This window comes from Lytechinus variegatus, chromosome 14 (genome assembly GCF_018143015.1).
Source record: "Lytechinus variegatus isolate NC3 chromosome 14, Lvar_3.0, whole genome shotgun sequence".
In the NCBI taxonomy this organism is placed as follows: domain Eukaryota; kingdom Metazoa; phylum Echinodermata; class Echinoidea; order Temnopleuroida; family Toxopneustidae; genus Lytechinus; species Lytechinus variegatus.
The window spans coordinates 19,700,245-19,712,870 of record NC_054753.1 but is presented as its reverse complement, the minus strand read 5'-3'; the positions used below and the strand labels follow the sequence as shown (position 1 = coordinate 19,712,870).

The 12,626-nt window shown below is 38.6% G+C and overlaps 1 protein-coding gene across 1 annotated transcript; it reads left to right on the top strand.

The window, feature by feature from the left end:
* Positions 1-9: 9 nt before the first annotated feature.
* Positions 10-2,913, top strand: LOC121427362 (N-alpha-acetyltransferase 38, NatC auxiliary subunit-like). Its single transcript, XM_041623719.1, has 3 exons — positions 10-96; positions 1,098-1,362; positions 2,315-2,913. The coding sequence occupies exons 2-3, from the start codon at positions 1,113-1,115 to the stop codon at positions 2,416-2,418; spliced, it is 354 nt and encodes a 117-aa protein (XP_041479653.1). The 5' UTR covers positions 10-96; positions 1,098-1,112; the 3' UTR covers positions 2,419-2,913.
* The last annotated feature ends 9,713 nt before the right edge of the window (positions 2,914-12,626 follow it).

Sequence of the window (12,626 nt, the reverse complement as noted above, 5' to 3'; positions counted from 1 at the left end):
GGTACGGTACCGTACGCGTAACCGATTCAGTCGAAGCGTTAAGCTGCCTGGCCAAAAAAAGGCAAAATTAACTAACCTTAGACCCCGTCACCCTAGGTAAGTGAAAAAAAAACTTGGAATTTGAACTTAAGTTTTATTTAGGTCTCATTTTCATATGATATGGAAGTAATGCCAATCAGGGAAGCTGCACCAAAAATTTATCAAATACCAAGATTCAACTAGATCTAGAGACAGATTCTATTCATATCATGATATTGTTGTTGGTCTTGCAGAATAAGATACTCAAAGTCAATGCATACCCGACTCGCGATAGCGTCGCAATTAAAGAGGCGAAGTAAAGTTGTGCCTGTGGTGGGCTCACATATTATCATGTACATGTATGTGAATACACACTCATTCAATGAACAAGGTTATGATATAACTACAGTGGATTGTGTAAATGCCAGATGAGATCTTGACTATTGTATTGATCTATTGTATTTTGTTAACAGCTATGGTAAAGTAGGGACTGTGGAAGGAAGGTAAAAATTCAATTGTAAAGGCAGATAGTCTGTTATTTGAATATAGGACCTATGCCTATGGCAAATTCCCCCAAGTCTGTGCAGTCCCCCTTGTCTGCACACACGCGTATCTGCGTGATTCTAGTATTTAGTACTAGTAAAGAAAGATACGCAACGAGCACCAACTTTACACATGAAATACATAGACAGATATTCATAAAAAAATCTGACTCAAAATGGTGGAAAAGTAATGAATTTAGAACATTTCATATGACGGCTTCAAAATGAAGCCTTTTCCATCAAAATCCCTGAATCATGTGCAAAGTGAATGAGTGCACAGACATGGGGTACCATTTTTTTTTCAATCTGAAAATGACTGCCCAAGGTTTTTTAAGAAAAATCCTATATTTTCTTTCATTTTTTAATGACAGATTTGGTACACCTACTCTTATAAGGAACATTATTAAAAAATTTTGAAAGACTTTGTGAAATAAGAAGAAATTTATGTCAAATCTTACCTCAAATTTTAAGGTGCGCAGACTTGGGGCCCACCATCATAATACTAATATTTTACGTTGAATTTCTTCTTGGCCCTAGGAAGAGAACGCAGTCATGGAGGATACTAGATTGTCCATCAATGGAGGAGAAGAAAAGCTCAATTCAGCAGGAGAAGATGCTCCAGGTCAGGAGCAAGTCGATGGAGACAGAGCGGCAGAGATGAGGAAGAGAATGGAATCATGGCTGAATCAACCGATGAGGATACAGATGACAGATGGGAGGACACTGGTAGGCACGTTCATCTGCACCGATAAGGATCGAAACGTTATATTGGGCTCGTGTGAGGAGTATGTGAACCCTCCAGGTAAGAATAACCAAACAGTAGACAGGTTTATTTATTAGCAAATTTGCAGTGAGCTCATGATCATCAACCTTTTTTCCAAACAAAAGAATCAAACAGATCTATGAAAGTTTGAGGAAAACTTAAAAGAAGATTATGAGCATTTGAATGTTTCAATTATGAATAATATTTTGGCAATGCTACCAAGGTGTGTTATGTCATGGATTAACAGTTCCCATTGTTAAAATGTTCCCCCAGACATCTATTTTGTTTGATATTACAAAGGTTTACTTCATGCTGAAACATGAGAAACCTGTTTTACAATTACATGTTCCTCATCAAAAGAATACTTCATCTATCAATATGAATTTGTAAAAATTACAAAGTAAAATATGTGCAAAACTCAAGTAATGGGGAAGTTGTACGTCACAGATCTTGTACAAATTGCCAATGTGAAGATCTTCAAAGCATTAGTGATGTCAACATTCAAGTGATCATAATAATAATAATAATAATATAGGGTATTTATATTGCGCACATATCCACCTTGTTAGGTGCTCAAGGCGCTCCTATATTACCCGGCTAAGCTAGGCGTTCGTAGCGCACACAGCTTTTTAAGGAATTACTTCCTACTGGTACCCATTTACCTCACCTGGGTTGAGTGCAGCACACAGTGGATTAGTTTCTTGCTGAAGGAAATTACGCCATGGCTGGGATTCGAACCCACGACCCTCTGTTTCAAAGTCCGAAGACTAATCCAGTGGGCCACAACGCTCCACATAATCATAATTGACTCAACTTTTCAATTGTTCTCAAACTTTGTTTGATCTGTTCCTTTCATTTTTAACCCAATTTGCTGTTTTTATGGATTTCATCCTTTAAATAGCACACTTTGAATTTCATGCTCTTAGATGTTCTGACAGTCTGACACCTTTGTCAGGTCGCTAACTTCCCCCTTGCTTACTCTCTACAACAGATTCACCTGATAAAGAAGAACCAAGAGTGCTTGGACTGGCCATGGTACCTGGTCAACACATAGTCAGCATAGAGATTGATAAAGCAAGTAACTCAGCGTTATGATAGACATATCCAGGAAAAAAGAAAAAGATGTGAAATTTGCAGGTGTGTCTTGAAATCTATCTCACGAGCATAGAATCAGGTGAACCATGAAAGACAATTGAAGTTGTTGGCACATAGTCAGCATAGAGATTGATGAAGCAAGTAACTCACAATTATGACAGACAGATCTAGGATAAAAGAAAAGGTATGTGAAATGTGCTGGTTGCGTCTTGGAATCTATCTGGTATAGACTCAGGTGTACCCTGAAAGACACTTGAAGTTGATGACACATATTCCGCACTGAGATTGATGAAACGAGTAACTCACCATTATTACAGACGTAACCAGTATCATAGAAAATGTTGTGAATTACGCTCATTGCATCTTCAAATCTATCTTGTAAGTCAGCAATGAGATTGGTGAAGCAAGTAAGTCACGATTATCGCAGACATATTCAGGAGAAAGAAGAAAATAGAAAAGTAAAGATTGTGTAGTATGCTCGTATCTTCAAATCTGTCTCGTATAAAATCAGGAGAGCTTTGAAAGACCCTTGATGTTGTCTGGACCAGTATATCTGAGTCAAGACAGTGATTGATGAACTACTGTAATTGAACAAATAGTGACTTTCACTAACTCATTCGCTCGGAGCCAGTCAGATGCGCTGTTTTCAGTTACTCGTAACAATTGTAGGTGATATCACCGACAACGTGTTTCATGACATGATCTCTTGCTGTGTTTTGAGCACTTTGCCATGACAGGACAATAGTGTCTCAAAGTGCATAAGATATGTCCTTTGACCCTGATCATTGGATGTACAATTGCCTATCATGTAGATTTTGCACATTCTCGACATCACATATCAGCCAGGTACCAACGTACAGATATGCTGACAAAAGGATATTGCACATACCATATCAACAGTTAAATTCTATTGTGTACTAATTTTAACAGCTCTATGGAGCAGCATGGTGAATGAAGACTTACGTTTTGGCGAAGTACAGTATTGATGCCACTATTGCCAGTCTGCGTTTTGGGATCCTACATGGTTATCAAAGACTGGTGCCTTGCGCACAAGATAAAAAGCTAGGGAGTTGGGACGACTGATTTTGTACCAAAATCATTCCTGTAGATTGATTTTTTAACAAAATATTTACCGCCAATTCATTTTGTAACAAAAGCATTTTTGTCAATTGATTGTGTGACAGAACCATTTCTGCTGATTGATTTTGTTACAAAATCATTACTGTCAATTGGCTTTGTAACAAAATACCGGTAGTTATTTGATTTTGTAACAATAGGAATTGCAGGGTATTTTTGTTCAAAATCATTGGTTTGTAACAATGTAACCAGTGGCGGATCCCGAGGGGGGGGGGCACACCTGGCCCAAGCCCTCATTTGAGAGCCATAATCAACATTTTTAATGTAAATATTCCATATTTACCCCTTTTGAAAGTGAGGTCCTTTTATTCCTTGTCAAATTTTCATTGGGAGAACTTTCCTCCCCCCTCTTCTTGGAAAATCCTGGATCTGCTCCTGATGGTAAAAGAATACATGGGTTTTGCACTTGGTGCCCCAGTGACAATGAGAGTTGGGCCACCAAAATTCTGTAAATGCCAACACTTGGTGGCCCTGTTGGGCTACCAAAGTTTTGATAAATGGTAATTTTTTTATTTTGTTAGGGCCACTATACTTGCTCACCAAAAAATATGAAACTGGTGGACCGATTGGGCTACCAAGAAAACAAGCTAGTGACAATAGAAATAAGAAAGAAAGAAAATTCATAAAATATTTTAAGTTTGAACAAAATTTGACAGACAATAAGAAAGTAATGATATTTCAAAAGTTGTAAAAAGAAGAAGTCAACAGACAAGGTTTTCAAAACTACCACATACATGTAGGTGATTTTATGAAAAAAAGGACAGATCTTGCCCTCCCCCCCCATAATTATACTTACATGTACTCAGATTGATCAATGTTTTCTCTTTCGTGAGGACATGTAACAATATGCTTTATATTTTGTATTTCTATCATTGTCCAAAAGGAAAGAGGGCGTTAAGGTAAGGACTACTTCAGTACACAAAATGGCTCCAATCGTACAGAGGGGGGGGGGGGGATGTCCCCCCAGTGAAGTTCCAAGACAAAGGAAAATAAGAAAAAGAACAAGACAAGGAAAGGAGAAAGGGAAAAAAGGATAAAAGTATGATGATATTTTCTGAATATTATGTCAAAATCTATTGCAAAATTAGATTTTCATTTGAAAAGGTAAAAATGTTTGCTTGCTTGCTCTGGACCTTTTTTTAAAGAAAGTTGTGCCTGCTCAGATTTGGGACATTATGATACTCCTTCAGACTTGTAGAATTTGTAAACCTCCTTCCTTTAATCATGATAGTAACATTAACAGGATTTATGTAGGATTTTCCCAGGGGCTGCAATGCGTAACTATTATTACACCAGTTAGTTCAAGCTAGATGAATTCAAGGATTAGGGATGTACTTTTGGAGAAAATGGAGTTTAGTTTGAGAGAGATGATATCTAGTATACCGCCCTCTCGTGGTAAGAATTAGGAATTGTACTAGTAAGTCATTTCTATACTAGTAACTTCCTGTTGAATGAGGAAGAAAGGTTCCATGACATTAATTGCTCCGATTTAAATTCCACATACTAATGGAATGACCAACTTCAAACCTGGATTTAACATTATGCCCTCTTAAACCTAACCCTAAATCAAAAAAAAAACTTTTGTAAACATCAGAACAAATGTCATGTCACCAGAAAGGATAATACCTTGATTTGTCACTGTAATATTTGCATTAGAAATTATGCACTAATTTTGATGAATCTAACTGGCGAGTTATTTTGTGTTTATTAAGTGTAATAAATTAAGGTTGTTAACTTGTTATTCCAAAGTTCATGTTTAAGATATTCTCCCAGGCCCGTGTTATTCCAGTTATATGAAATTGAAATTTTCCTATTTTGAAAGGTATTTTCTTGTTTAAAGCACTCGAAATGAATGTAAATATGGAGAATGTGCTTATTCATTGATTTGAAAAGGGAATGTAGTAATGGGGACATTTGAAGGGTGAAGGGGGGGGGGAGGATATTAAAATGATCAAGGATAGTGATCGTGGCATATCTGTAAGAGAGAGACAGAGAAATGGATAGAGAAGTACGATGTTCCGGGGGGGGGGCTGTAAATGAAGAAAAAATTTCACCGAAATTTGAATAGTGTTAGTTGACGGGCAATAACAGAGAAAAATGAAGTGAGCTAAAAGGAGAAATTAATAAAAAAGGGAAGAACAGGCAGTAAAGGGATAGTTTTAATATCCATGATCACTTGAATAAAAATATTATTTTTCTTTGGATAATAATAATAATAGCTGGATTCATATAGCGCCTTTTGCCTGAGGATACAAAGCGTTTATCCCGGCTTTATTTCGAGCTACCATCACCGGCGCTCTGTGCATGCAAGGAATTAATCCTACCGGGTACCCATTCACCTCGCCTGGGTCGAGTGCAGCACAGTGTGGATACATTTCTTGCTGAAGGAAAACACGCGATGGCTACGATTCGAACCCACGACCTTCTGTTTGAAAGGAGAGAGTCAAAACCACTAGACCACGACGCGACTACAAAGGTTAAATCCTTTCTTTGGGTGTGATCACTGATAATGCAGATTCCTCATGAGTATTCATTATCTCCACAATAAGATGGATTCATTACTCAATGGGGACGATGGTAGTGGGGGTGGTTTGGTGATGATGATGTGATGAAAAGAATGACGATGTTGCTGGTGATAACGAAATGATAATGATTATGACAGTGGTGATTAGGCTTTTGATGCTGCTTTTGATAATGATGAAAATGTCAATGATTACAATTATTATACAACACCCAAAGGGCGGATATTCACACTTAATTTCTAAGGTTTTTTATTATGATCATGGTGGTAATGCTGATAGTGACAAAAGTAGATGATAAGTATGACCGTAAAATGATATTTATAGTGATAATACCATAATGCTTCTGATACCAAATACATTATTTGTTGTGTGTATGTGGCTGCGGGGGGTTACCGAGTAAGTAACGGACCCAAACTTCAACAAAAATTGGGGGGGGGGGGGGCTTCGTATGGATATAATCTCTTTCTGTCCAGAAATTGCATTATTGAAATCGAAGATGCACACATATATTCGATCAATCATGACTCTATTTACAGACTTCAGTCATGTGCTGACAAACACTATTTTGCTGAGTTCTAAGCGCACTTCCAGAAAAGGGCACGACGATAGCCTTTTCTCCTTCCCAAACAAATAAGCTTTACAAGTTGGAAAATTGGAGGGTCTTGTCAACATTTACTAGGGGAAACAGTTAACGGGTGGTGACGTGACAGGCATGTCATGTTACAGAAAAACCCTAACCCATATCAACGTTACTCTGTCCTCTCAATATTGCGTTCATCATCGTTACACAAAGGCAAACTTAACTTCATCTTGTTGTAATGGTCCTATTTGGTAAAGTCAATAGCGCTATTGCCCCAATTTCTTTGAAAATGCTAGTCAAAAACCATTATACATTGGAAAAACATTTTACAGGTTTTTGTCGAAAGTTGGTGGTCCGCGGGACAGCAGATCATCCGAACATTCGGACCGGACGGAAAATGCAAACATGGCGTTTGTCCAGAGTCATGCAGACGACACTGCTATTTTGATTCACCGAATTTCGACAAAGGTTTTTTTTTGTCATGGAAGGGCTTTTGAAAAGAATTTCTCTGCGTTGTAGAAAGTGTCTGCTTAATTATTGCGAAAATTCCCTTGTGATAAAGAGTGACCACAGGGGGGGGGGGGAATGGAAAGGGCGACTGCTTCGTTAATTTCCAAAGAGCGAAAAAAAACAACATTATGATACTTGTGGTGAAGAGGCCGTAAGTGGTCGTGAATATTTAAAGACCATCAAGAATTGGCCATTATAAGACATTTCTTTATATCCACAAAGACCACATTTACCATCACTTCTATATTTTATACCCCTCCCCCTCTAATTATTCTGTGTCGATCTCTCACTCTCTTCTTCCATTTCCTTTGAATTCACCTTTGAGTTTTCTTTCATCTATGAAAATATAATGAAAGATAAAACACAAGAAAACCTACAAAACCAATCAACCAGATTAAAAAATATGGTTTCACGAATATGCAATTACATTTTCCTCATGAGGGGAAGATAATAGCCTACTTTCTAGGTGCACAAATTTTGAATAGGCCCAGTAGTTAGATTTGACCATGTTTTTAAGGTTTAAGGTTTTAATTCATAGTGGTTGCATGACGTTGAGAGTGTGCTAATTCAACACATACAACCAAGCTGATAGATTTTACTGATCTGGAATCTGTGACCAGGGAAATGGGAGTTCCCACTTCCCTGTTGTGACCATGCTCTATGAAGACTTCCCCGATCCGACTGAAGCCGGTTGATACACATCGTTCCTGAGCTTGCACTTTATAGCTTTCAATGATAGCTGAGTGCAATTAACTCCGCAGGGGTGATATCTCTATAGCGTCAAAAACACATACTCGTGCTTCTCTATTTGAGAGAATTGGTACCTGACGGAATTCTGAAATACGGCGCAGGTCTGTCGAACATTAATCAGGACTGGGCGCCACCTGCCAGATTCCTCATCAGGATGTTTTGATTTTCAAGGTCAATAGACGAGGACACCCTTATCATGCTATGTGCAGTCTTCGACATCTGAAGCATTCTGAAGAATTTCTTGTGTGACGAGTCCCGACTGACCATCGCTATGAGCCATTTTTATAGGGTCGTGCTCTTTCCGATGACTCCATCGCCCAACAAACTCCTTGGCCATTCCGACTTTATTCCCATCAACCCGATGCAACCGAAAGACTTTGGGAAATACTTGGACCTGCTAGCAAGTTACTGGACTGCACTTCCTTCTTGAATTGTAAAAGTGTCGAAGAAGAATACTTGACAGAATCCTCTTTGAGGGGAAGTACTTCGGGTGCCACTGGCTCAACAGTGTCTTCGCGATGAACTGCTCTTACGACGCCTTGTCCTATCCCACACCCTTCGTGGGAAGATGGGTACCAAGCAGTGCAGAGATCACCCAGGGGACGTACAGCGAAGGTGGTGTTCGGCAGGCACACATCAAAAACTGTGGTGTTAATCGGTGTACATAGAGGACCACACCAGATCTTTTACACCGGTGTTAAATTGGTGATGATAGTTTTACACCTATAGGTGTTATTACAACACCTTTGGTTGTTACATTTACACTCTTTGGTGTTATGTTCAATCAGGGTTCAGGGTGTGATTTTAACACCTCAGGGTGTGGTCCTCTATTAACACCAATTGGTGTCAGTTTTAACAGCACAGTTTTTACAGTGCAGATGGAATTAAGAGTTTGACGTTGATCTACAAAATCTGGAATTCTTTTAGAATGGTGGAATTGAGGAAACCGAGGAATTAACTAAATGATATAGATTTATGTTATACAATCCAACCATATAAACATTAAAAAACATTTACAGCGTTATAGCTTAAAAATCTTCTCTTTGTTTTAGTTTAATGTGATAAAGAAATCTGAGCTGGTACGAGAATGTCCTAAATTTAAACACCTTGAAATAAAGTTGAATCTTTATGTTGGACATATAGGCTTAAAATGGAAACGTACATTGGATTTCCGAGTATTGGTACGAGGATTATATGGCTTTCCAAAATGTTCAATTTACAGTTGTTTTAGTGGATCTGGGTTAATAAATGGGTCTAATTTGCATTCAAGTTGAAGAGTGCATCTCTGTGAACTCTTTAGACTGAAAACGAAAACGCACGTGGCTATTTGCGGGTGTACTTGAGCAAATAGGAGGGTCGAACGTTTGTTTGAGGCAAACGGAATGGTTTTTTCCCTTTTTTTTCGCATATAATGTGGTTCCAGCCTCTATCGCTTCGGGCTATACTGTTGAAGAGAGGAGTATTTGAAGGTTTTTAACAAGAAGTAGCACTTAATATCCTAATACTTCAGATTTCCAATTCCTGAGTTTACTTTGCGATTAATGTGTAAGATATAAACTTTATAAAATTGTCCCAAGCCACTTTGTCTGTTTGTGGCGAGGGTATCTCGGAAGATTGTGACCCTGCATGTATATCCCTCGATCCTAATAGGACATGGATAAAAAAGGGACATTGCAACTTCGAGCATTCATTTCTATAAGATTTTACCAAAATCTATTTTTAATGGTTAATTGCGGGGCCTTTCACAGTAAAAACGCTGTTTGAGATTTTATACAACGCTGTTTAATATACATGTATATGAACCTTAAAGTATTTGTTTAACCGTTTAAACAATCATGTTTAATTCATTGAATATTAGATATTGAAAATCAAACTTTGTTGCTTAAGATTTAAACACTTGTTAAACTGTTTAAACAATTATTGTTTAAGGTTCATATAGTAAACAGCGTTGTTTATTTTTTTTACTGGGTAAATGAAACACAAAATTTTATTGGTATTTACTGCAGACATTTCGAAAAATTCGAATGCCCTTCAACTTCGCAAACACTGGTACATATAACTCTGCACGATGCTTTACCACTACTTTTTTTATCGGCAACGCCACGCAAAGCCCCAAAGAGATAGGGTAGGTCGTCGTGGTTTTACGTCACTACCCCTGGGCATAGTTTAGTGATTTTTCGTAACTGTCATCATTGTCAAGAAATTAATATTTTTTATCAACTTTAGTCTCTTATAGCATTGATTTTCAAGAAATTGCCCGGAGACTGAAGGGGATTTAATGGTGAGATGTTTATGATTAATTTGGCGTATGATGATGAGAAAAGGAGAGAGGGAGAAGAATGAGGAAGAAGTATACCTACAACGGGGGGGGGGGGGGTGGATGAAATAGAGGGGAAGAGAATACAAGAAAATCAGAAAATTGCCCTATGTCAGGGAAGGGGTTGTGCCACAAGGGTAATGACTGATAGCCCTTATGAAAGAGGAAGATAATGTGAGAGGGAGATAAAAAGAGGGAGAGAGAGATATGGGGGGGGGGGGGGGGGGGGGGGGGGCTGGTAGAAGGTTCATAAACATTTGCAACACCAAATCCAAATATTATTGCTACATCTATTATCAGGAAATTAGCGAGACCAGCCTTGCGGCAAATCGGCGATCGCTGCCAAAACAATTTTCCTTCCTTTCCATAACACGTGATTTTTTTTGTCAGTAATTACCACCAAACCCAGCACCGAATACGGGCGCAATACCTGTTATTTATGCCACTTTCTTTAATCAAAAGAGAGAAAGAAATAATTGGCTCGCTACACTGATATGTCATTAACTCTACAATTACACCATTCGAAGGGTAACACTTGCGAGATGTAAGTGTAATTAGGCCTCCGGCTCGACGCAGCTCCATGCTGCCGAACTTTGCTCGGTCCATATGCTGGAGAATATAATACGATAACGAATGCTTATAGTGTGAGGAAGTGATATTGATTACGGTTATATGATCCATAATAGTCCCTGGTGTTTGACTATATAGTAGAATTACTTGTTATTTCTGCCAATATAATCATGATAAGAGATAGAAGTTGATGGACCTCCATGTAATTCATTTCATTTTGACGCCGTGTCCAAAAGACGCCCAATAGCCCGGGGGGGGGGGGGGGCCACTTCCATTCACGAGTGGATACCATGCGCGACCATGGGGTCTCGAAAAGCACCCTAAACACGTAATATCCATATTCTGAAAATGCACCCCTTAACAAGTATTGGTGTGTGAAACCCTACCCTTAACAAGCATTGGAAACAAAACGATACTCTTGGCAAATATTCCCTGAAATGAACCCCTAAACAAGTACACGAATGTTTTATTGTTACGGGTCCTAATTCGGTCGTCGGCTTTACCTTATTTGGTTTAGCACGACCCCACCTTCTACACCTCGCGCAAATCGGACTCTAAACACGAAGTGTTGCGGCAAAAAGGACATCCTTTATAAAAAAAAATTAATTTTGTTTTATCATCCCCGCAAATTCGACCCTAAACACGTAATCTTCCTAGCGAATTAGATACCCTTTTTTCATTATTTTTGTGTTTTTGACACCCTTTTCACGTTACGTACGTAACGTGCCCTGTCGTGAAAAAGACATCCTTTTTACGTGTTTTTTTGGTCGCGCATGGTATCCACTCGTCAATGTAAGTGGCCCCCCCCCCGGGCCCAATAGCCTTTCGGTTATAGCTCGTTTTTCCCAATGTTCGAATACTTCGAAGGTTCGATTACCCGAAGTTTCGTTAATCCGAATATATGTCAATTTGAAAATTAAATGAAGTTCGATATTCCGAAGGTTCGTCAATCTGAAGACGAAATAATGTTCGTTTTTCCTAATATCCGTCAATTCGAAAGTTGGTCAATCCGAAAAAGAAATAATGTTCGACGTTCCGAAGATTTTTTGGAGAGTTGGTCAATCCGAAAACGAAATAATTTTCATCATTCCGAAGTTTTGATGTAGTCTGCAAATGTACAATTTATTAGTTATTTCGCTCTAACGAACCCTTTTCATTTTCTCACTGTCGATCGGATTCAAGAAACTTGGGAATAACAAACCTTATTTTATGAATAATGAACCTTCGAAATGAGAATGCAAATGCTCGGATAAGCGATTTTTTCATTTTTTGGACAAACATTTTATATATATTCAATTTAGGTGTGCCGGGAACCTTAAGAATAACGAGCGGGTACACTGCAAAAACTCCGGTGTTGATTTAACACCAGCCCGGAATCTATACATGTCCACACCAGACATGCCAGAGAAGTGTTAAAACAACACACCAGTTTGGAATCAAACCGATGCTGTTTTGATACTAATTGGTGTTGTATAAACACCTATCTGGTGTTAGACCAAAACGAACCTGGTGTTGTTTAACACTTCTCTGGTGTGGACATAAATAGATTCCGGGCTGGTGTTAAATCAACACCAGAGTTTTTGCAGTGTAGCAAACAAAAGAGCTCATGTGTTATCAGGGTCGGGATCTCTTCCATCAGAAATTGGTTTCACATCAAGTGATTGCTGTCCTTTTTTTCTCATTAAAAAAAGTCCAATGTGTAGGGGAAGGCGGGGTAAGTTGAGCATAGGGGCAAGTTGAGCCACCACCCCCAGGCCGATAACGAATGAGTCATACAATGTGGCGGTGTCATGTATTGATGAACCATTACATAACCCTTTAC

Excerpts from the sequence above, each read along its gene's own strand:
- LOC121427362 (XM_041623719.1), top strand. The coding sequence starts at position 1,113 with ATGGAGGATACTAGATTGTCCATCAATGGAGGAGAAGAAAAGCTCAAT. Across the intron at positions 1,363-2,314 it reads GGAGTATGTGAACCCTCCAG|ATTCACCTGATAAAGAAGAA; the intron begins GTAAGAATAACC and ends TCTCTACAACAG.